Source organism: Gopherus evgoodei, chromosome 11 (assembly GCF_007399415.2).
Source record: "Gopherus evgoodei ecotype Sinaloan lineage chromosome 11, rGopEvg1_v1.p, whole genome shotgun sequence".
NCBI lineage: Eukaryota > Metazoa > Chordata > Testudines > Testudinidae > Gopherus > Gopherus evgoodei.
In genome coordinates, this window is record NC_044332.1 from 55,249,872 (window position 1) to 55,274,515 (window position 24,644).

At 41.4% G+C, this 24,644-nt stretch overlaps 1 protein-coding gene across 2 annotated transcripts in view; it reads right to left on the reverse strand.

Annotated features, from left to right (window-relative positions):
• ACVR2A (activin A receptor type 2A) overlaps nt 1–24,644 on the reverse strand; it is a 109,305-nt gene that overhangs the window by 13,922 nt on the left and 70,739 nt on the right. For both annotated transcript variants that reach the window (XM_030579491.1, XM_030579492.1), the window contains 3 exons: nt 21,068–21,211; nt 19,387–19,530; nt 11,982–12,127 (listed from right to left, as the gene is read on the reverse strand). In XM_030579491.1, the coding sequence (XP_030435351.1) occupies nt 11,982–12,127; nt 19,387–19,530; nt 21,068–21,211 (434 nt within the window). The remainder of the gene's footprint in view (nt 1–11,981; nt 12,128–19,386; nt 19,531–21,067; nt 21,212–24,644) is intronic.

A 24,644-nucleotide genomic window follows, 5' to 3' on the forward strand; every position in this document is an offset into this window, starting at 1 on the left:
TGAATGTAAAGGAAGTCTATCTCAAGGATCCCATGAAAAACCAACCTTATTTCAGTGAAGGGGAATTGTAAAGCTCATGGGACTAGAAAAGACTGGAGTGTCAAACTTAGGAGATCCAGTTAAATAAATAGTACAAAAAAGTTTAGAAAGGAGCTGAGGAAAAGTTGACGTAAAATCCTGAGATATATTCTCATAAGATAAATAAGAACCAGACTCTTCTATAAATTATACCTTATATTTTTGAGAATGTTCTGTAGAGCAAAGATCTCTCAAGAGTGTTTTCTACTCTATAGAGATGAAGACACCTCAGAGCTTTAGTGGTTTCCTCAAATTCCAAATTCTAGAACCTATGTGCCAATAAAAAAAAAATTCCATCTCCCACCTCGTGCGTATTTCAAAAATAAAGGTGCCCTATGCGCCTTATAAACTTAAGAGTTAAATAGTAAATACGAAATGAACCGTATCAATTTATAACTGATGTAGATCAATATCTGTAAGGGGCTGTCTGCCTGAATATAATCCCCCCCTGAAAAAAGATCAAATCAACATGGGGCCCATTTATATAGAGTATCAGAGGGCCAATTTTTTGGCATTTTCCAATACTGACATATTTGGAGGATTTCTAAGGGATGGGGAATTCTGCTTGGAAGTATTTAAATCAAGAAACAGAATTTCTGAAACCTCAGAGATCCTGCGTATGATAAAGCAAGAGGACGATGACGACAAAAAGGTGGTGTCAATTTCTCTTACTTTAGCCTTAACTCACTAATAAAGCTCTATATTCCTTTCATCAATATGAGAGAAATTATCTATAACTTTAGGTTCTTCCTTGTCCAGATCTGAATTAGTGGGGGGAGGGGGCATCTAGCTTGCCTGTAGACCAATCCTCTCATTATCCACCCAACAGAATTTTTCATTCAAAGAGCTCTTAATATCCACTAATGCTTCCATAAGAGGTTTCAACAAAGAAAACCAATGGGAACTGTGAATAAGTCTGATGATACAGGTTCACAGATATTGCTCCTGCTATTCAAAAGTTCTAAATTTGTAAGATCCTTATCTATAAGTTCCTTAGCCAATAAGATACTTCCAGGGGTTTCCATCCCTCAGAATTCAAAGTAACAAGAGAAACAGAACTCATGTGAGCCAAACCCCAGATAGAGAGTAGGGGAGTTTGCTTCTCAGAGAAGTCAGTTAATTTATACTGCAGTAGACGAGGATACCCAGGACAATCCGGAGGTGGGTGGGTGGGTGGGAGAGAGTGAGAAGGAGAGCGGACCATCTTCAAGGGGAATGCTTACATGCTTTTCAATTTCTCACGTTTGGGGGAAGTGTGGAATAGAGCTCACAGTCTTTAGGGCCATTCTGTTAATCCCAAAAGAGCGGAAGAAAAAGCTCCTTCCCCGCTCATTCACCAATAAGCGAGTGATACTGCAACTCCTTACAGAGAGGAGAGGGTGAGCTCCTCTCCAAAACAATCAACGCCTTCAACTTAAAAGTTCTATTTAAGCCTCACAAACTCCTACCAAGGAGGAATGATTCTACGACACTCAGGCCTCAGTCCAACTTGGATGATATGACCGCCTTCAGAGTGGTTCACTTCATCTGCCACTTGTTACAAGTCTCCAGATTCTCCAAGATTACAGAACAATATTGCCGTATAGAGGAAATTGCTGCTTATTCACTCAGCAGCAGCAGACTCTCAGCACTACTCCCCATTTGGGTGGCCTTGACCTTTCAGATACTGCTCTCCCTGAGCCCCAGTGGGCCTCTCTCTTCCTTCCCAGAAGTGAGCTCAGTGGTAACTCTCTCTTCTCTCATTATACCGCTTCCAAAAGAGTTTCATGTTATACAATCAGAACTTATTGTAGCTGAAAAATCTGATGATGATCCAGACAGATTGCACACCTGCTTATTATCCATAACATTACAGAATTGATGGAGGTATCAGTAGTAAAACTTCGCCAAAAAGTAAACCAACATGATATGAAAACTCTTCGAAAGCAGGCGTGCTGGACAGAGTGGTAGCCAGAAAAGTAGTAAGTATTTTATTTAAAAAAAATAAGCATGGTGGTATTTTGATCCATGTTCAATTTTTAGTTACGGGCTTTTACAGCCTGGGTCAACTGCAGCTAGGAGCACCGCAGCGGTAGCTCTGAATTCTGCAACAGAAGAGAATATCTTCCATTGATACAAGGGGTTACAATTCAGCAACCAGTTCTAAAAGAGAGCCCCATTTGCTTGTTCCCATTTGGAAGGATAGCAATGGGGACACAGGACTGATGATCAGCTCCTACGAACTTATGAGAGATACTGCTTATTTTGTTTGAAGGGTAAAAGTATGTTTGGCCTTGTGTAAACATGCATTTAAGTAATTTTAAGAACATTTTACAATATAGCTACAGATACTGATTACACCATGCTGATTAACGGACTAGAGTCGTCATTTAAATATGCAAAAATTGAAAATATATCACCACTGCCAACCATGATCACCAGAACACATCCTGTAAGTCAACTTATCTGGTTAGGTAGAGAAATTTCTATTATCAGACCTTTTCCAGATTAATGATTTTTCAGAAAACTAGGAGCAAAAACAACCTTTGAAGCTAAAAATTCTCATGCTTGCTCTCAGACTAAAAATGGTGATTTTTATCTGAACATGGGAGCAGAATAAAGAGATTTTTTTCTGTAATTAAAATATCAATTATAACACTATCAGGGTTAAAAAAAATTGGGCACATTGAATATAAATGCATGTTGTGCAAGGAGGTAGTAAAACATTGTCCTTTGTCCTCTTCAAGTATCCTTCTACTGCTTTTCTAGGAGTATTTGATTTGCAGGAAACTAACAGATTTCTTCCCTCCTCAAAATTCAGCCTCCTTTTCTTTACCGCTCTCTTTTTCAATGCTGCCATGACAGTCCTGGAACTTAATTTTTTATTTCTTCAAAATGGGAGCTGTTGAGCGAGAGCGAGAGAGCATGTGTGTGCATGTGTGTGTGTGTGGTCTTTTCAAAAAGCACTCAGGCTGTTGAAGGTAATAACTGTTAGAGTACTTGCAAACAAAACCCCCTGCTTCTGAAAAGGCTTCTGCAGCCCACAGGCTATTGTTTCGGCATGTCCTTGCAGGCATCTAGGTTGCTTTTGACATCTTAAAAAGGCTAAACTTTTTAATAGAAAAAAATCACAACTTCAAAACAGCACATCCACTGAAGATAACAGGGGAAACAATCTTATAAGGGAGAGAGAGACTGAAGGGACAAGGTTATTTGTATTTGTCAACAAATTCCCACAAAATTTTGAAAATACAAGTATTTGCATACTAGTTTTATTTTTCCATTCTTCTTTGGGGACTGTCACCTTGTTGTGGTGAAGGGGCTTGCATGTTCCAATGATCCTCAGAGCTAAGTTGTCGGGAGCTTCATGTTCCTGGTAGGGTCTCCCAAGAAGAACAGGTCTGAGGGGAATCCCAGACAAAGCACAGTCCAATTCCTCCTAGTCCTCAACAGTGGATCAGGTGGAAGAAGGTCCTTGGATCTCAACGGCCATAAAAGCGGATGAAGGCTGCAGCAAGTAAATCTCCAGTCGTCCCAGACTTTCCCTACTACTGGGTCCCACATCTCCAACTTGTCATGATCATGTGGTTGTTGTAGCCACACCAGCTTCCTCACGTTAAAGGAAGTCATGCACAGGCTTCTACCACGGGAAATAAGGTCTTTCCAATCTTCCAAGCCCTGCGGCAATGGGCTAGTGGTGACAGGGACAGGATCAGTGAATCTGGCAATCCCTAGCCATGAATCTGCACATAGGCGGCGATAGTTAGATGGTCTGGCACCTGGACTGAGACAGGAGTGCAATTCGGCACCTTCTATTGCAACTGAGAAGTCCTCTTTAGGATCCCCTCTCCTACCCTACATGGTGAGAGGGTTAGAAAAGTTGCCCTAAACCTAGGCTGTCTCATACACTGCTGGCTGGATTACTGCATCCAATGGGATCACTCTGCCTGTGAAGCTATAAAGACTGACTTTTGCTACTTTGTTATCCATCAGGGTGCGAACATTCAAAGATAATGTACAACTGGAAGGAATTGTTATTGTCACCAGGGAACTTGTGAGATATTACATCAACATCACTGCCCTCAGTGAGACAAGGCACCCAGATGAAGGTCAACTGAGAGCAGGTGGAGGCTACACCTTTCTCTGGAAAGGAAAATCTGCAGAGTACAGGCGCATTCATAGTGTCGGTTTTGCAATCAGGAATAAATTTGTCAGTCAGCTTATAAAATTTCCTGTAGGAATCAAACATCTTATGACTTAGTCTTGAGCTCAGCAACCACCAGTCTGCTGCTGTCATCAGTGCATATGCCCCAACGCTGGATTCTATCGAGGATATCCAGGAACAATTCTATACAGATATTGACAGAGGCCTGGTCTACACTATGCATTTAAATCGAATTTAGCAGCGTTAAACCGATTTAACCCTGCACTCGTCCTCACAACGAGGCCCTTTATATCAATATAAAGGACTCTTTAAACCGGTTTCTGTACTCCTCCCCGAAGAGAGGAGTAGCACTGAAATCGATATTGCCATGTCAGATTAGGGTTAGTGTGGCCGCAAATCGATGGTATTGGCCTCCAGGAGGTAACCCACAGTGCACCACTGTGACCACTCTGGAAAGCAATCTGAACTCGGATGCACTGGCCAGGTAGACAGGAAAAGCCCTGTGAACTTTTGAATTTCATTTCCTGTTTCCCAGCGTGGATCTCTGATCAGCACGGGTGGCGATGCAGTCCCAAATCCAAAAAGAGCTCCAGCATGGACCGTACGGGAGATACTGGATCTGATCGCTGTATGGGGAGACAAATCTGTTCTAGCAGAGCTCCGTTACAGAAGACGAAATGCCAAAGCATTTGAAAAAAATCTCCAGGCTATGATACAGAGTCCACAGCACAGTGCTGTGTGACGGAAAGCCAGAGAATCAAATGGACGCTCATGGAGGAAGGGACGGGGTACTGAGGACTCCAGCTATCCCACAGTCCCCGAAAACCATTTGCATTCTTGGCTGAGCTCCCAATGCCTGTAGGGTCAAACACATTGTCCGGGGTGTTTCAAGGTATATGTTGTCCTCCTGGCCCCCCGTGAAAGAAAAGGGGAAAAAATCATTTATTGACTTTTTTATATGTCACCGTATATCTACTGCATGCTGCTGGTAGACCGGTGCTGCGGCACTCAACAGCAGCATCCTCCCCCCTCCATTCCCCGATGGCAGACGGTACAGTGCAGAATGATTGATAGCCGTCCTTATCATCCCGTGAGTGCTCCTGGCTGGCCTAAGGTGAGGTCGGCCGGGGGCACCTGGGTAAAAATAGGAATGACTCCCGGTCATTCCCAGCAGATGGTACAGAACGGCTGGTAACCGTCTTCATCACAGCAACTGGGGGCTGAGTTCCATCAGCCCCCCCCCCCCTTCATGTCTAAAGAAAAGATTCTGGTACTGCCTGGACTATCATAGCAGCAAGATGCTGGGCTCCTCTCCCCCCACCGTTTAATGTCCTGCCAGGATTATCATAGCAGCTGGAGGCTGCCTCCCCCTCATTTTATCTCACTAAAAAGTCAGTGTTTCTTATTCCTGCATTCTTTATTACTTCATCACACAAATGGAGGGACACTGCAACGGGTGGGGTTGTTACAGGGGCACCCCCTAGAATGGCATGCAGCACATCATTTCTGTGGGATCTGACATGGAGCAGCTATGCTCTCTGGTACACTGGTTCTCTAGTACACTTGCCCCATATTCTAGGCAGGACTGACTCTATTTTTAGATAAAACAAAGGAGGGAGTGACCCGGGGAGTCATTCCCATTTTTGTCTTCACGTCCCCGGCAGACCCCAGCGAAGGCCAGCCAGGAGCACCCATGACAGCAGCAGATGGTACAGAACGATTGATAACCGTCATCTCATCACCAATTTACACTGGCATGACAGACGGTACAGAACGACTGATAACTGTCTCTGCTACCTTGCAAAGGCAAAGGAATGCTGCTGTGTAGCGCTGAAGTACCACCTCTGTCAGTGGCATCCAGCACACATACGGTGACAGTGCCAAAAGGCAAAACAGGCTCCATGGTTGCCATGCTATGGCATCTGCCAAGGCAATCCAGGGAAAAAGGGCGCGAAATGATTGTCTGCCGTTGCTTTCACGGAGGAAGGAATGAGTGACGACATTTACCCAGAATCACCAGCGACACTGTTTTTGCACCATCATGCATTGGGATCTCAACCAGAATTCCAATGGGCGGGGGAGACTGTTGGAACTATGGGATAGCTACCCACAGTGCAACGCTCCAGAAATCGACGCTAGCCTCGGTACACGGACGCACACCGCCAAATTATTGTGCTTTGTGTGGCCGCATGCACTCGACTTTATACAATCTGTTTTACAAACCGATTTATGTAAAATTGGAATAATCCTGTAGTGTAGATGTACCCAGTCTTGATCAACATTCCCGAGGAGGAGGAAGAGGAGATCATTCTTCTCGGAGATTTTAATGCTAGAGTCGGGCAGGAGTCAGATCTCTGGAATGGCACTATCGGAGAAGGAGTAGGAAAGGGTAACTCCAGTGGCATCTTTCTCCTGAGCAAATGCGTAGAACATGGTGTGTTCATCACGAACACCCTCTTTAGACAAAGTGAGAAGTATAAGACCAGCTGGAGACACCCTCGCTCCAGGCATGGCACCTTCTTCACTGTTATTGTTAGAGCTTGACATTGGAAGGATGTCCACATCATGAGGGCCATGCATGTAACTAGTGACTGTTGGACAGACCATTGCCTTGTTAGATCAATCATGAATTTCCAGATCGTCTCAAGGCAATATAAGCAGGCAAAATCCGTACAAAAGAAATTTCATGTCAAGTCCCTTGACGATATAGTGACTCAGAAGAAACTTCGGCAGTGTCTCCAAGATAAGTTTGCCACTATGCCTACAGCTAACAATGAAAATTTCTGAAAGGGATTAAAGATGGCCATTCTCTCGGCATGTGCCAAGTCTATTGTCTATGTAACCTGCCATCATCAAGATTGGTTTGATGAGAATGATGCTGAGATTCAGGGCCTGCTTGACCAGAAAAGAAAAGCTCATCACATGTGGCAAAACATCATATATGACTTTCTTCTGCTGGTGTGATAAGTAATTCAAGGCTAAAGCCCAAAGGAAAAATAAGTCATGGTGAGAAAAGGCCAAGGAGATTGAGCTTTATGCTGATATTACCTGACAGAAACTCATGTCATGTTTAAGGGCCATTTATGGCCCATGATCTCATGGACCCACACCACTCTGAGCCCAACATAGGTCAACATATTTTAAGGACAGAGAAGCCAAAGCCAGATGGAAGGAGCATTTTGAGTTACTCCTGAATCGTGAGTCAACTGTCTCTGATGCTAATATTGAATCTATAGCTCAAAAGACGTGAAAGAGAATATCTTGCTGATCCCCCACCCACCCTTGAAGAAGTAACATGAGACATTATGCAAACTAATAACAACAAGGCAGCAGGGCCAGATGGCATACCAGCTGAAGTATACAAATTTGGAGGTGAAGAACTGGTAGGGAAGCTCCACAAACTTTTTCTTCATATCTGGTAAAATGAGAAGATTCCAGAAGACTTGAGAAATGCTAACATTGTTACAATCTTTAAGAAAAGAGAAGTCAGAGTGTGGAAACTAATCGATGCACTGCCTTGCTATCTACAGCAGGGAAAATTCCTGCCCATATCCCCTTAAACCGATTACTTCCCATTGCTGAGGAAATATTGCTGGAATCTCAGTGTGGTTTTAGACCATCTCACGGGACAACCGATGCTGCATGCCAAATCCAGGAAAAATCTCCAGAGCAAAATCATGACCTGTACATGGCTTTCATCGATTTGCCAAACGCCTTTGACTATCAATTGTGAAGCCCTGTGGAAGGTACCAGATTTGGCTGCCCTCCAAAATTTATTACAGTTCTAAGGCTTCTCCATGATCAGATGACTACCACTGTTTCCTGTAATGGACTTGAGATGGAACCTTTCATCATCAAAACTGGGGTTAAGCAAGGATGCATTGTTGCCCCAACCCTGTTTTCCATTCATTTAGCAGTCATTTTGGTCCTCGTTAAAAATCATCTCCCCAGAGGAGTTGACATTCAGTACAGAATGGATGAGCGGCTCTTTAATCTTTGACATCTCCACTCAAATTCTAAAAAGTCTTCAGGGCATCCATTACTGATCTTCAGTCTGCTGAAGACTTCATTCTCTCTCACACTGAGAATGACCTTCAGTCCATATTGTATTTTCTTGCACAAGCTGACTGAAACCTAGGACTCCCACTCAAGACTAAAGTGTTCTATCAACCTGTTTCAGGCATTACACATGACTAACCACAAATCACCATTTAGGGTCAGACTTTGGAGATAGTTAGGCACTTCTGCTCCCTTGGTAGCCAACTTTCCCAAATTGCAAAAATTGACAGAGATGCACACTGGATCCTGTGCCGGAAGTGCTTCCTTTGGGAAATTGCTCCGACAAGTTTTCACGGACTGTGACCTAGGGCAGGACATCAAGATCCAGGTCTGTATTACAGTTGTTGTTCCTACACTCCTCTATGGATGTGAAACCTGGGTGACCTATTGACAGCATCTCAAGAGTTTGGAGAGGTATCATGAATGATGCTTCCAGAAGATCCTTCACAGCAAGTGGCAAGATTGCCGCACTAACACCAGCATCCTCACTGAAGCCAACGTCACCAGCATTGATGCAATGATCCTCATGCACCAACTTCACTGGGCTGAACATTGTGTGCAGATGCCAGACTCTCACCTCTCAAAACAAGTCCTCTACTCTCAGCTCACACATGGTCAGAGATCCTGTCATGATCAGAGGAAACGCTACAAAGATCCACTGAAAGCGTATCTTAAGAAAACTCATGTGGCCATCACAAGCTGGAAAGAAGAAGCCACCAACCAACCCCAATGGCACCTCCATCAGGCAGTAGCCTGTTTCGAGGAGAAGGGCGTGGCCCTTGAAGCTGAAAGGAAAAAGAGAGGAGGAAAGAAAAAGATACAGCTTTCTCCCAGCAGGTCACTGGCCTGCCACAAAATGTCTGTACCTACTGTGGGTGGATCTGCTGTTCCAGGATCGGAGTCCTGAGTCATCTCAGGACCCATATGCAAATTCGTGGTAGAGATCATCCTCGAATCGAGGGATCGCCAATCATTTTTCCATCTTCCTTTAACTAAATAATTAAGTCTGATAAACACAGAGAACTTCACATACTACAATCTTATAGGACCACTAAAGATTAGAATGCACAAGTTTGACGTTAGACATATTAATTGGCATACAAAAGCAGCACAAATGCCCTGCTTATATATGGAACTGATTCAGTACTTTTTATTAAATTAAAATATATCAAGATAAAGTGTTTAGATAATAAATAGCATCTTTATATATGTACCATGTACCAATATGATACATGTACCAATTTTGAAAATTCTTAATTTACTCAAAAGAAACTTCTTAAGACAGCATTTCCCCAAAGCATGGAGCATGCCAACTAGGAAAAGACTAGTTCAGGGGAACACTCTAATATCTCTATTGCTCTCCACAGTGGTGGTTTTCTCTCTTTATTTTAAATTCAGTCTTAGATTGCAAGGAATATCTTCAAAATGTGAAGTAAGCTGTAACAGATATAGAATCATCTATCTTCCAGAATGTCTGAAACAATCTCTGTGGTGTGAACTGCCCATTTAAGTTGATGGCAATTCAGGTTCCCCATTAATATTTTAAATAGCAACACCTAACTATTTCACTGCTAAAACCATGCGAGAAAGGAGAAGGAAATACATGATGAAGACCTATATCAATATTTCCCAAAGCAGAGCAAAAAATGTATGAATTAAAGTGCATAGCCCTTTCATACCATCCTACAGTGAGATGGGACTGGTTTTATTTCCTGAAGCAGGGTGTCGCTTTCAAGGGTTTAGGAAAGACTGGTTTAAGACATTACTCATGTAAATATGTACATAGTAACTACACTGGGAGTATATCATACAAATGGTGCAAGAAACCACTTTAGCTTCATGCCATGTCTTAATCATCTCGCACCTCACACTAGTCACATATTCACACTTTTTAAGAGTGAGTTTCCAGACCAACTCCCCACTTCTCTGCATCCCACTCTCACCAACTCCCTAGCCCCTCAAAACTCCCAATTTTCTGACAGTGAAGAGTACATTTCAATAACTTCAGGGTAAAAACCCTTAAGAGCTAGGAAATCTAGAGCTAGGATAAACCTCCAGTAACTGCAAACATTTGAAAAGGAAAAAAAAAAAAATTTCCACGGGATATTTATTCCCTAGACATTGAGTCCAGATGCTACAAAGCCTTACGCACATGCTTACTTTACACACTTTGAATAGTCCCACTGATATTAAGTGGTTGTACCAACTTTAACCTTATTATCTCTATTATTGTAGTGCTTAAGAGCCCTAGTCAAGGACCAGCACACCAACTGTTACTGTCACACTCCACAAAAAGCCTACTTTCCAAATTCCTGATTAAATGAAATAGGAGAATATGGGCAGTCATTCCAACTGCTAAATAGGGACCTGATTCTTTGAGGTGCTCACCACTTTCTAGAAGGTGTTCCAATTAGATCACAGTTCTGTAATATCAGACAATCAGGCCATACTTGGAGCTAGTGTGTACACAATAGAGAGATAGTAAACCAATAGTGATGCATACTTGCAGCAGTTCACCTACAAACTGTACAAAGCTAGTGACTGTTTAAAAGTTAAATTATGAATGTGCATTCAAGTTTAAAAAAAATGGGGGGGGGAGGGGACGGGACACAGCCTCCTGATCCCAAAGTACATCTTACAAAGCAGGCATTAAAGGAATAGAGGAAAAATGAAAGGTTAATCGATATCACTAAAGGAGGTATAGTTAAGGTTTTGGGGTACTTTGTGAAATTCTGTACTTTCAAATTTTTAGGTTTAAGTCATATCTTAATTCTATTCTAACCTCAAGCATAGGGACATAGGTATCTAAGTTACTGCTTTGTATTCTTATTTTCACCTAAGTTTTTTATCTGGGTATAATTATAAAGGGAACCAACAGAAAATACTAACACTTACATTTGCTTTCAGAACTGTAGGAAGGTGGATTAACTAGGAATAGAGAGTAGAGTCAACATGCCTCTAACAGTTACAAGGAGTTTCCCAACCACTTCCCAACCCAACTAAGCACATACCTAACTTTAAGCAGTTGAACAGACCCATTGAAGTCAAATTTGACTCCAGACAAGTTCAGGGCTCCATCCATACAGAACTCAGGTGGTGGTTTAAGGCTCTGATCCTCACATAGGTCTATGATAAAACTCACATTAAACATCAGTGGTACAGAACAAGGCCTAATTACTTTTGAGTTCCAGGTATATGCATAACCTCAAGTATAGGGAACTGAGTAGGTACTATAATAAATGCAAACTAGACTTGACTGTGTACTGAAATACTTGCAGTAAGTACCTATTCTCAGCCTGTAGATACAATGTAGTCACCTGGACATGGAGAGAGAGAGAGGAAATATATGTGATCTGCTTTATAAGCAGCTTACTGGATATCTCACATTGAGAGTAGTTGTGTGATTTTCAGTACTAATTCATTTTACATTTTATAACCACAGAACTCTAAATCAGACACATTAACTTGTAGTTTAAACAGCTGCATTTCAAAATTTAAAAAATATTTAAAAAAAGTTATTTAGAACAGATTTTTCTTGAAAGTGCAAAGTTGCAGTGCTGTTTTATTTATTAATCTGATTTTAAATGTTTATTTTAGCTATGATAAAGTATTTCATAGCCATGTTGTTCTATATCTGTACACAAGATTAAGCTACAGCTTAATACATGAGATAATAGGCAATATCTGTAATATAGCATACCTATGGGATATAGCAGGTTTATGTCCATCTTTCAGACCTGGTATATCCTCATGAAGGTAAGCCAAACCTCTAGCCATAGTTTCGGCAATATGACACAGCTCATTCCAAGAAACCACATTTGCCTTGAGAAAGTCAGTTAGTGAACCCTGTACAGTGGAGGGAAAAACAATTAAAGTAAATCTTAGTATTATTTCCCATTAAGGAGAGATTTTCTTAATGATAAAGTGTACCTAGAACACAGATACAAAGAATCATATCTGTTTCATAAACCTATATATATAGCATGCATGATTACAGGTACAGTAGAACTTCAGAGTTACAAACCGACCAGTCAATCAAATACCTCTTTTGGAACCGAAAGTACACAATCAGGCAGCAGCAGAGACAAAACCCAAAAAAACCCTCCACCTCCCCACTCCAAAAACCACAAATACATATATTATTGTGTTAAACTACTAAAAAGTAAGGTTTTAGAGTGATAGCCAGTTAGTCTGTATCAGCAAAAAGACCGAAGAGTACTTGTGGCACCTTAGAGACTAACATTTATTTGAGCATAAATAAATTTGTTAGTCTCTAAGGTGCCACAAGTACTCCTCGTTCTTTTTGCTAAAAAACCAGAAAGTTTAAAAAAAGATTTGACAAGGTAAGAAAACTGTTTTGTGCTTGTTTCATTCAAGTTAAAAGATGGTTAAAAGCAGCATTTTTCTTCTTCGTAGTAAAGTTTCAAAGTTGTATTAAGTCAATGTTCAGTTGTAAAAACTTTTGAAATAACCATTATGTTTTTTTCAGAGTTATGAACAACCTCATTTCCTAGATGTTTGTAATGCTGAGGTTCTACTGTATAATCTGTTGGTATTTAGAAAAAAGGTATAATTTCCAATCCAATTGGTCATCTCTTAACACAACAAACACTTACAAGAGATACCTATATTTCACACAATAACCAAACAATTTAATAAAATTAAAAAAAAGATGTGAAAAATGTCTTGTCATTGACCCTCATTTATTAGGGGATTAAATAAATGGGAGTCAAATGTGCAAAGTTTTAAACTAAAAAAGACTAGAGATGAAGGAAGACAATTTATGATAGATATTAAGAAACTATTCTGTAAAAGAACAGTCAAAGAAAAAAATTAGATATTACAAGTTAAACACACTGCTGGAGATAAATACTGGAATTTCTTTGCTTTCAAAACAGGGTGATTTGATTTTCTGGGCACAAAGTCAAGAGTTTTCTGGATCCAGCCCCAAGCATCATGCTGAATTATGTATGTACTTTCTCACAAGCATTACATTTATATTCAGAGCCTTTTTTTTTCTTTTTAATATAGAGTGAGGGGATCTATGAGAGAGAGATCGTTTCTTTACCTTTTCTCATATTATGAACTACAAATTTAGTCAAATTATAAACAAGTTAAAATTCAAGAGTTACACTACTCTTGAATCCCACGCCAACTTTTGGGGTTTTAAATATCACTTTTTAAAAACCAGACAAGTGTCTGTGTCTCACTTGTTGCTGTGAGGGAAGCCCACACAAAATGGGACAATGGATTGACTGCTCAAGGGGAAAAAACGGTTACCTATCTTTCGTAACTGTTGTTCTTTGAGATGTGTTACTTTTGTCCATTCTATCCTAGGTATGTGTGGGCTCACGTGCACTGTCGTCAGAGATTTTTGCCTTAGCGGTATCCGTAGGGTTGGCTATGACAGTCTCTTGAGTGCTGCGCTTATGAGTTGGTATATTAGGTGCCGCTGACTCTATGCCCTCTCAGTTCCTTCTTGCCAGCAAGTCCAATAGAAGGGCAGGAAGGTGGGTAATTGAATGGACATGAGCAACAGATCTCAAAGAACTGTTACAAAAGGTAGGTAACTTCTTCTCTGAGAGCTTGCTCATGTCAATTCCATTCTAGGTGACAGGCAGTATCCATGGAAGTGGGCTCGGAGTTCATGGCCGTGTGGCTTGTAGCACTGTTCTGCCAAAGCCAGTGTCATCTCAAGCTTGCTGCGTAAGTGCATAATGAGACATGAACGTGGGGACAGATGACCAGGTAGCTGCTCTTGGAGCGGCACCTGTGCCGGAAGGCCACTAATGACACTTATGCTCTAGTCCAGTGTGCCATCATGATTGCTGGTGGAAGCACTTTCATCAGTTCATAGCAGTAGTGGATACAGGCCATGATCCAGGATGAAATCCTCTCATCAGGCACTGGCTAACCTTTCATCCTATCTGCCACCACAACAAACAGCTGCACTGACTTGTGAAATGGCTTTGTCCTATCGATGTAGAAGGCCAATGCCCTCTTGACATCCAGGGCACGTAACCTGCATTACTCTTCTGATTTATGAGGCTTCAGGAAGAAGACAGGTAAGTAATATGTCCTGGCCAGTATGAAACTAGGAAGCTACCGTGGACAGGAATGCTGAGTGCGGTCACAGCTGGACCTTAACCTTGTAGAATACTGTATGGGGAAGTTTTGAACTAAAAGCCCTGATCTCACACACCCTGCAGGCAGATGTTTTGGCACCCAGGAATGAAACCTTCCAGGAGAGAAGGAGAGAGAAAGCCAGAGGCTTGAAAGGAGGCCCCATGAGCCACGACAGCACAAGATTCAAGTCCCAAGGAGGGACAGGATCCTGGACATGAAGGTAGACACGCTCCAGACCTTTCAAAAACAGGGCTGTCATGTCATGAGCGAAGCCTGACCTGCCTTGGAACAGAGGTGGAAGGCCAAAATAGCATCCAGGCAGATCCTGATCGATGACAGGGACAATCCTTGGAGTTTGAAGTGCAGAAGATAATCCAGGGTCACCTGCAGCAGGACCACCTTCAAAATGAATGCTTATAGCCTACAGGGCGCTTTGCCAGACTGAGCTGCACGGGTGAGCGGGAGGAGGAAGGGCGGCAACAACTAAAGCTAACGTCTCTATCCAGTGTCCTTGCAGATCAGTCAAGGCTGCCAAGGCCTTGGCGGTCACAGCCAAAACTGTTTCCTTGCCAATTGCAGCATACGCAGACCCAGAAAGCAAGGGGTCACCCGAAGTGTCCTTTAGGCTAATCAGCCTTGCATCAGTCTGCCCCACAAAAGAGACCATTCCCATCGAACAGGAGATCTTGAATTGGGGCCTGCATTTCCTGGAACACGCCAGCGGTCTGAAGCCAGGAGTTGCACCTCACGACCACCGCCGTTACCACCAAGTCGGCCATGTCCCATGCCATTTTGGAGGGAGCACCTTGCTGTTGCAGTACCCTCCTCCACCAGGGTACCAAACTCCTGGACCAAGTCCTGGGGCAAGGACTCAAACTTCAGAGGGAGTTCCATAAGTTGAAGTATCTGCCCAACAGAGCCCAGTGGTTTGCCACCAGGAACTGAAGGCTAGCCACTGAATAAATCTTCCTCCCAAAAAGGTCCAGCCTCTTTTGCCTGTTCATTTTTTGGGGGTCGAACTGGTGTGCCCCGGTTGGCCTTCTCATTGGCTGCAGAGGCAATCAGCAAGTCTGGAGGCGGGTGAGTATGCAAGTACTCAAACCCCTTGGCTGAGATGAAGTATTTTCTCTCAGCCCTCTTGGAGGTGGGAGGGATGGATGATGGGGATTGCCAGAGAGCTTCGGCTATTTTTAAGAGTCCATCATCCATGAGTAGTGCAACATGGACAGGGATAGACACCAAGAGCACACTGAACACAGGCCATCTCCTCTACCTCCAGGTCCAAGTTCTTGGCCACGTGTCAAAGCAGGGCCTGGTGCTCCTTGAAGTTATCTGGGGGGTTAGCATGCAAGGGCCCCGCCATCACCTTGTCCAGGGATGAGGATGATGACTGGACCACCGGGGGAGTCCCCAGGGCACCATTCTCCTCAGGGGAAAAGGATTTTGTGGTGGGCCCTCATTCCTCTACCTCGACCTTTGAGTGCACTTTTTGCACTAAGTCTGGTGCCAGTGGTGCCGTCAGCTGTTAATCGTCACACGTTAAGACGTCAGAGAGGGCACTGGCATCACAGGCATACCCCACGTACTCCAGTAGGACCACTGTGCTGGTCAATGGCTGTGTTGCAAAGTTGACATCACAGAGGTCGACACAGCCATGAGTGCCCAATCACGCTGGTGATACCTCAATGAGGGGCTGAATTCCCTCTCCGTGCTGGAGGAATCCTCTTCCCATGACCACGGTGGCGCTGTTGATGCCTGCATCTGGCAACTAACCATTGCCACTAGAGACGAGCATTTTAAATAGGACCAGTACAGGATGGTGGGACTGGTATTGCAATGAAGACTGTTCCCACAGTGCGGGGGATAGGGATCCATGCCGATAAGACGGACCGACGGGAGGGCGAATGGTGCTGGTGATACAATGACCAGCACCTCCCCCCAAGGCAATCTGCAGCATGGAGACAGAGCGTTATCTTGGCTCTGGGGATCAGCAGCGCTCACTTGCCGTTTGCGGGGTGTCTAGACGGCTGGCTTGCCCGCATAGTGAGCCTTTGCCACTTCCAGAGACATACGTGGCCTCTGCTTTGGAGAAGCCTGGGTTCCCTACCACTCCCAGGAGTGCAGCCCCCTTGGGGTGACGGGTCCATGTGGCTCCAGTGTTGGCTGGCAGCCTAAACTGAGTCCTTTGCCTGATACCCCATGGACTTTCTTGGACTTTTTTTTGGGCACTGGCAACAGAGAGTGATGCCAGGCAGAGCCTGGTGCTGGGGGTGCACTATGCACCAAGGCTGAAGTACTGGGGGGACGGGGGGGAGTACAGTCTAGCCGGGAAGGCTCAGAAGCCAGATAGAAAGCAGACTCCATGAGGAGGGCCTTCAAATGGATGATGTGCTCTTTCTGGGTCCTGGGTCAAAAGTTTTTACAGATGTGATGCTTGTCCCTCATATGTGATTCCCCCAAGCACTTCAGGCAGCTGCTATGGGGGTCACTAACAGGCATAGGCCATTTACAGTCCAAGCAGGGCTTAAAACCTGGAGACTGGGGCATGCACGCCTGGGGAGAAGTCCCCGCTGAGACTAACTTCTAACTACACTACTTAATCACTACTCAAACACTAGCTACAGTAATTCCTCACTTAACATCATCCCATTGCTGATCAATTAGAGAACATGCTCGTTTAAAGTTGGGCAATGCTCCCCTATCACATTGTTTGGCAGCCGCCTGCTTTGTCCACTGCTTGCAGAAACAGTAACCTGTTGGAGCTAGCGGGTGAGTGCTTGGAACCAGGGTGGACTGGCAGCCCCCCTAAGTTCCCTGTGCAGCAGCTGCCCAGCAGGCTATCAATTGCCTGGCAGTGCTGCTGTTCCTGCCCTCTGCCTTGGAGCTGCTCCTGGGAGCCTCCTGCTTGCTGTGGGGGGGTGGGGGGGAGAGAAGGAGGGAAGAAGAGGTGCTAATGTCAGGGTGTCCCCCTCCCCACTCCTTTACCCCAACTCCATAGAGCTGGGGGGATGAGATGGGACATGATCAGGCTCAAGAAGGAGGTAGCTTGCTGGCAGCAGCTGCTGTCTCACTTGCTGAACAGTGTACTCAGAGTGGGGTCGGTGTACTTAAGGGGGCAATGCGCCTCTCTCTCTGCCATGCTGTCTCCCCTCCCTCCATTTTGTGCTGCCTTGTAGAGTGTGAGGCTATATTAACGTGTTATCCTTGAGGGCTCAGCTGAGTGCTAGTTCATCATTTAGCAGTAAGGCATTCCCTCGGAATATCCCACCCTCTGACTGCACCATCTCAAACAGGCTTCACAATCATTACTGTGTACAGTATTTAATTGTTTGTTTAAAAACTATTTTTATATATTATACATCTATATCTATATCTATTGGGGGGGGGGGTCTGGCAAAAAAATTTCCCTGGAGCCTACCCGCTCCCCTTTACATGAATTCTTATGGGGAAACTGGATTCGCTTAACATTGTTTTGCTTAAAGTAGCATTTTCCAGGAAAATAACTACGTTAAGCAAGGAGTTACTGTACTAGGAATAAACTATTTACAAGGCCCTAAGGCTTGAAGACAATAACAACGAAACTGTTAGCTCTTGCTAGGTGAGGAAAAGGCGCTCTGACTAACCACCACAGGCAGTAAGATGGAACTGAGAGGGTGTAGGGTTGGCGGCACTTAATATACCAATGCATGAGCGCGGCACTTAAGAGTGCCACAGCCAACCCTATGGATACCACTACAACAAAAATCTCCGACGACCGCATGTATGGGTGCGTGCATACCTAGAATGGAATTGACATGAGCAATCACTTGAAGAACTGAATTGCTAACAAACCAAATGCTGACAAACGTACAAAAATTGGGGGGGGAAAAAGAAAATTTTCTCTCCTGTTCTTCAATGAGAATAATCTTGGTCATTAAGAGATAACAGTAGTTTAAAAAACAATTCAGACATGAGCAATTAAGTAGACCATATCCTTTTAGAAAGGGAAATGTTTATCTGTTGATTTAATTTGATATAACATGCATAAATAAATTTAATAGACTGGTATCAAAAATGTGAGGTAGCTGTCTTGTTTAAAACTTTACAGTAACCAAAGCAAAAGCTAGAATCAAAAGCTACATTTAACCGGATGGATGTATGTGTTAGGACTGAGGTGTTGTACCAAACTGTAAATACTGACTATGACACAGCATAAGTCAATTTTCACATTTACATTATGTAAAATCTTTATATATTGAATAATTTTTTTATAAGACTTATACAGGAAATAATATTCCTAACTTTACGTGGTTCATAGCAAAGCACTCTATTTCCCCTTAGCTATTTATGCTATTACACAACTGCTTTAATTTTACAAGTCCTAATATTCAACATGTCTGAAAATATTTTTATTCTACTACAAGAAATGTAAGTTACATCACTAAAGCTAGATGGGCCAGTAGTAACAATAATGCTGTTATTTTGTTATACATACACTTTGATATTTCTTATTGTAGGGAGCTTTCCATACAGAAAACCATTTAAATTTGTGATACAAATTTCATATATGAGACTCAGTTCAATTGATGGGCATTGGTTAAAAAACTTTTGAAGACCTACTTCATTAGGAAGGCCCACAAACAGAGTGAAATACTGATAAAATTATATTTGTGTTGTTTTAGAGAACATCTTACTCTGGCAAGGATCAATGCCAGTGACTTTTACAGCTTCTCTACTAGGACAAAACCTGTTTTAATTTGGCTTGGTCTTTTGGATGGGGAAGGGAGTGAGAGGAAAATGATCCCTGAAGCTACAAAAATGGGGGAGGGCCTAGTGGGTAAGTGAAACTACTTTCAATTCTTTTTTAAAATTAGCTGGAACTCCAAATTACACAGCCTTCCTTTCTGTAAGCTTGTACATAGGCTACAGGATTTTAATAAAATTACAATGAAACTAAATAGATAAAAACCAACATTATTTGTTGTCAAAACTGACCATACCTTTTCATGAAATGCTGTAATTAACCATAGATCTACATCAATGCTGGTGCCTCGTTTCTCTGCACCAATGAATTGTAAGATATTTTCATGCTTCATTCCAGGCAAGCTGTAAATTTCATACTCATTTTGCCATGACTGTTTGTCCTTAATCAAGCACAGATATTAGGTTAGTACATTTACTATTTTCTGATGGGGAAAAAACAAAACAAAACAAAAACAACTCTTCTAAGTCACAAGTTTGCTGCTGTAATTCATTATGAAAAGTTAACTGATCTTTATATTAAGAGATTAAAATCTGTTTTGACCTGGTATAAATTTGAATCAATGGAAAGAAAGGAACGTTTCAAAATATTAATATTGACAGACTAGATAGATTATTTTAAATTACAAGTATGTGTCTGAAATTTAGGTAAGTAATTAAAAATCTGTACTACATATTTCAGATAAAACATGAAAAATGCATAAAATTATAGGATAAATCTTTATGTATCTAATTTAAGTTACAAGGAAACTATATTTGGTAGTCTCCCATGGAAATTTGTCTATTGTAACAGTACTATGCAGGTTGACACCAACGTGGATCTCCATAGATACCATACACTGGAATAGCAGAGAAGCTTAAGGTCAGGTCTGGGGTACTGTCAGCTGAGTGAAGGGTTTGCATATTGCCCACCAAATCTAATGCTTGGCTCTTGATAACGCTAGCAACATTAACCACTCTGATGCTGAAGATCATTGCTCAAAAATTATGTTCAATACAAGTTTTAATATTATATAATTTTAAGAAGTGGGAACAGCTTTTCTTCATTAAGTTGTGTTAAGCAAAATTCCAAGTGTAATGGATTTTATTTAGGGGGTAAGAAATTCCTACTAGAGAAAGATGATCTCCACAGATGTGTTTTATCAGCAAGTCAATATGGATCTACTTATTAGAAAATCTAAGTACAACTCACCCCTCCTTACCTGCTAAAGTGTATTTTTAAGTACTGTAATACTCAGATTAATGTAATTCAATGTGCTTTAATATCCTTTCAGTGAGACTGCACTTCTAACAATTTAACAGGACCCCCCAGAGCTGCAGAGCTAAATGAAGCTGATGGCTCAACATTTCCAGTACTGCAGTATACTTCACTTAATGGATACATGCCTAATTGGAACAGCCACTTTCCTGGGATCTCTTTCAGGATACCAATTTACTCTGACAATTTTCATTCATTATGACTACCATTTAATTTAGACAGCGTTAGCAAAAAATCTCCTTGGCAGGTTCACATTTTTTCAGTACCCAACAGCAAACTACTACTAAAACCAGTAGGAGGATGGACAGCAGGTGCAATGGGACTAGTAAAGTGCTTAAAATTACTAATATGCTTAAGAGTTTGCAGGACCAGAACCTCTGTCTTTTGAATTTCTTAACTTTGAACTCCATTTCCCCAATGTTGAATTAGAGCACATATTTTGCATTTAATTACAATTTATTTTTATTTCAATTAAAAAAGAATATGTATGTCATCATCTGCCTTGTTCACTTTTGAGCTGCCAACATTTCCTGTATTTGAGAAAATAATTGTTTTTTATAGTTACTGACATTTGGGGAGATGACAACTTCCTATTGCATACAGAAAAGTTTGCTTTGTATATTGATATTTTACATTACAATAGGACAAGAACATTTACATACCTGGATTGGGAATATTTTGACAGCAACGTACTCATTTAGCAACTGAGCTTTCCATACACAACCAAATCTTCCCCTAGCTTTTATCTCTAACAATTGCAGAGGCTTCAGACCCATCAAGGGTGAAGGTGGTGGTGGGCCAGGGTCCTGAGAACAGATAAAAATGTATAATTGAAATCTAGCTAGTCTGCGTGAGATCTAGGACTACAGTATTAGGAACATAAAGACAATTACATTGAAAAAACATTTGGTGTCAAATCCTGCCAAAAACAAACCATCTTTAACCCTTCTTTACAGGAAGGAAACACGACTCTGTCAGACACACCGCAAAAGGGAATCCAAACGTCCTTTTCAAAACACAATAGAAATTGAGAGAACTACTGGAAGGGAAGGGGACAAGTGTCTGAGGGTGTCTATGCAACCAGCAGATTACTCTGGACAGTTTCCCTTTCTGGGAAACATTATTACAGTTACTGTAAATAATGAAAGCCCTTACATATTTTGTTATATACATATACATATTCATTCTACATACATCTTCCTCAATTGAAATAGCACATTTTCAATATTTCTGGTAATGGAAAAGCACTGTGGGCATTTTTATTTTTCTTCCCATTATACTGTGTTTATGTAAGCCATTATTCTATTCTGAAGAAAAATGTCAGGCCTACTTGTATCTGCACAAGCATATCAGAATTTTCTACTGATTCATCTAACAGAAAATTTAACTCTTCAGCAAAGGCCTGTTTTCTGAGTCAATGTTGAGAGTTATTCTTGACTGTACACATACACCACTCACTTGTCAAGTTTGTGCCTGATATTACAGATCATTAATTCTAGTCCCCCTCTACTGATCAAATAGATAAGATTCAGACTGATACAGAGAAGGAGTTTTGGTTTATTTTTAAATCTCTTTGTAATGTGCACATTTTGACTTCCCTATTGGACATTACTGCACCGTTGGTGTGTGCAGGAGGGAAAAGTGAGTTAGGAAACTGATTTGCTATTTTTACATAATGAACAAGTGGTCTCCCTCACCTCTATGTTTGGACACTACAATGAAGGGTGGTATGGAATACCCTTAAACAAACATTACAACTACAGTTGTTCAGAAGATAAATGAGTCTTTAAATCTGCTTCACTATTGTGAGAATAAACAATACACAAATATTTTTGCCCCTATTTTAATTAAAAGAAAGCTATAGATGCACAGATTTCAGTTAGCTAAAGTTGTTGTTCACATAATGCCACTTTAATACTTCATCAGGTCCTAGTTTAAAATGTGCTAAAAGAGTAAATCTAAATTACCTATTTCTTCCCTTACAGAGGATTACTAAATTTAATTAATTAATTAATTGCAGTTGTCATGCAATTAACACAACAAATTAACTAGATTAAAACAATAGTCGCAATTAATGACCGTTTGAATCACACTTTTAAACAAAGTAATACTAATTTAAATTTATTATATATATTTTGGATGTTTTTCTACATTTTCAAAATATATCAATTTCAATTACAGAGAATACAAAGTGTACATGCTCACTTTATATATATTTTTTTACAGTGCAAATATTTGTGAACAAAAGAAATAGTATTTTTCAACTCACTTCATACAAGTACTGTTGAATCTCTATCATGAAAGTGCAACTTAGTCCACTCAGTCCTAATTCCAGTTCTGCTAATCTCTAAAACAAATTTGTTTAGATTTACAGGAGATAATGCTGCCTAGTACTTATTTGAGGTGAACTGAATAATACTCTTTTATAGTGCAGATATTTGTAATAAAAATATAAAGTGAGCACTGTATACCTTGTTTTATGGTGTTGTAACTGAAATTAATACAGAGTAATTCCTCACTTAACATTGTAGTTATGTTCTTGAAAAAGCGAATTTAAGCAAAATGATGTTAAGTGAATCCAATTTCCCCATAAGAATTAGTGTAAATGAGGGCATTAGGTTCCAGGAAAGAAAAATCTTTTGTCTGGTGGAAAAATTATTTATTTTTTATTATTTTATACACATATATACACACACACACACACACACGTACGTATGTGTATATACACACACACAGTATAAATTTTAAATGAACAATTTAAGGTTGCTACCAAGTGATAATGATTGTGAAGCTTGGTTCAGGTGGAGGAGTCAGAGGGTGGGATATTTTCCAAGGAATGCCTTACTGCTAAAATGATGAACTAGCAATTGGCTGAGCCCTCAAGGGTTAACTCTCACAGTCTGCACAATCTCCCTCTATCCTGAGCCCTGTCATGTTTCCCCCATCGTTCTACGGAAGATGGGGTGTGCAGGGTGCAGGAGCAGGGGAGAGGGGGACACCCTGACATCAACCCCCGTCTTCCTCCTCTCCCCCCTGCACAGCAAGCAGGAGTCTCAGGGAACAGCTACAAGGCAGAGGGCAGGAGCAGCACATGGCAGTGGAGGGAGGGACAGCTGCAATGTTAGCCTGCTGGGCAGCAGCTGCACAGGGAACTTAGGGAAGCGGGGAGCTGATGGGGGGCTGCCTGTCCACCCTGGTTCCAAGCCCCCACCAGCTAGCTGCAACGGGCTGCTCTTCCTGCATGCAGTGGACAAAGCAGGCAGCTGCCAAACGACATTAGAAGGGACCACTGCACAACTTCAAAGGTGCATGTTCCCTAATTGATCAGCAACATAACAATGAAACGACTTAACCGGGACGACTAAGTGAGGAGTTACTGAATTGAAAAAGTAGAAAAACATCCACAAATATTTATTATAAATTTCAGCTGGTGGTATTGTTTAACAGTGTGACTAAAAGCACACAATTAATCTTGAGTATTTTTTTTAATCTCACGATTAATCAGGATTTTTTTTTAAATCATTTGAGAGCCCTAATTAAGACTAAAGGTAAAATTCTCACACACTTAAGTCCCATTTTCAAAAACACTTAAGTCATGTAAATGTTACCCCTCATGTAAGAATCTGAACCTTTAAAGAAACATGGAAATGAGGGATGCTTAAAACAAAACTAAGATAAAATACTTAAACATGCTGATTAGAGAAATAAAGCTGGTAAAAACAGAGCACCAAGATTAGGCATTAACATAAATTTCATTTTTAATGTCACATAGAAAACAATGTCTCATTGATAAATTCACTAACACAATGAAGTATAATTTCACTCCTATAATGGCTTCCATACAATTTCAAATCCATTTACAAAACACCTTTGAAGTTATCCCAGTTCTGCTGATGTAGAAATTCAGGCAGAGGGGTTAAGGCCTTTTTGTTCCAAAATGGGTGCCTGAAATTATTTGTAAACCCAAATCCTCATACCAATTTAGTAGGCTTATCTCAAGTTTTCTGAGCACCCAGCAGTTCCCATGGATGCCTAAATATGAATTTACAAATTTAACTTTAGGCATCCATTTTTGAAGTCTTGGCCCTAATGAGTTGCCCAAATTAAACAAAGAAAGCTAGATCTGTGCACTATTGCTCACTTGGTCACAGAGCTGCTTTGTTAGACGATAGAACATTCCTCTCCCAAATCTAGAAGTAATTAAAACTTTCTGAATTTGCTCTGTACCATATAGCTAGC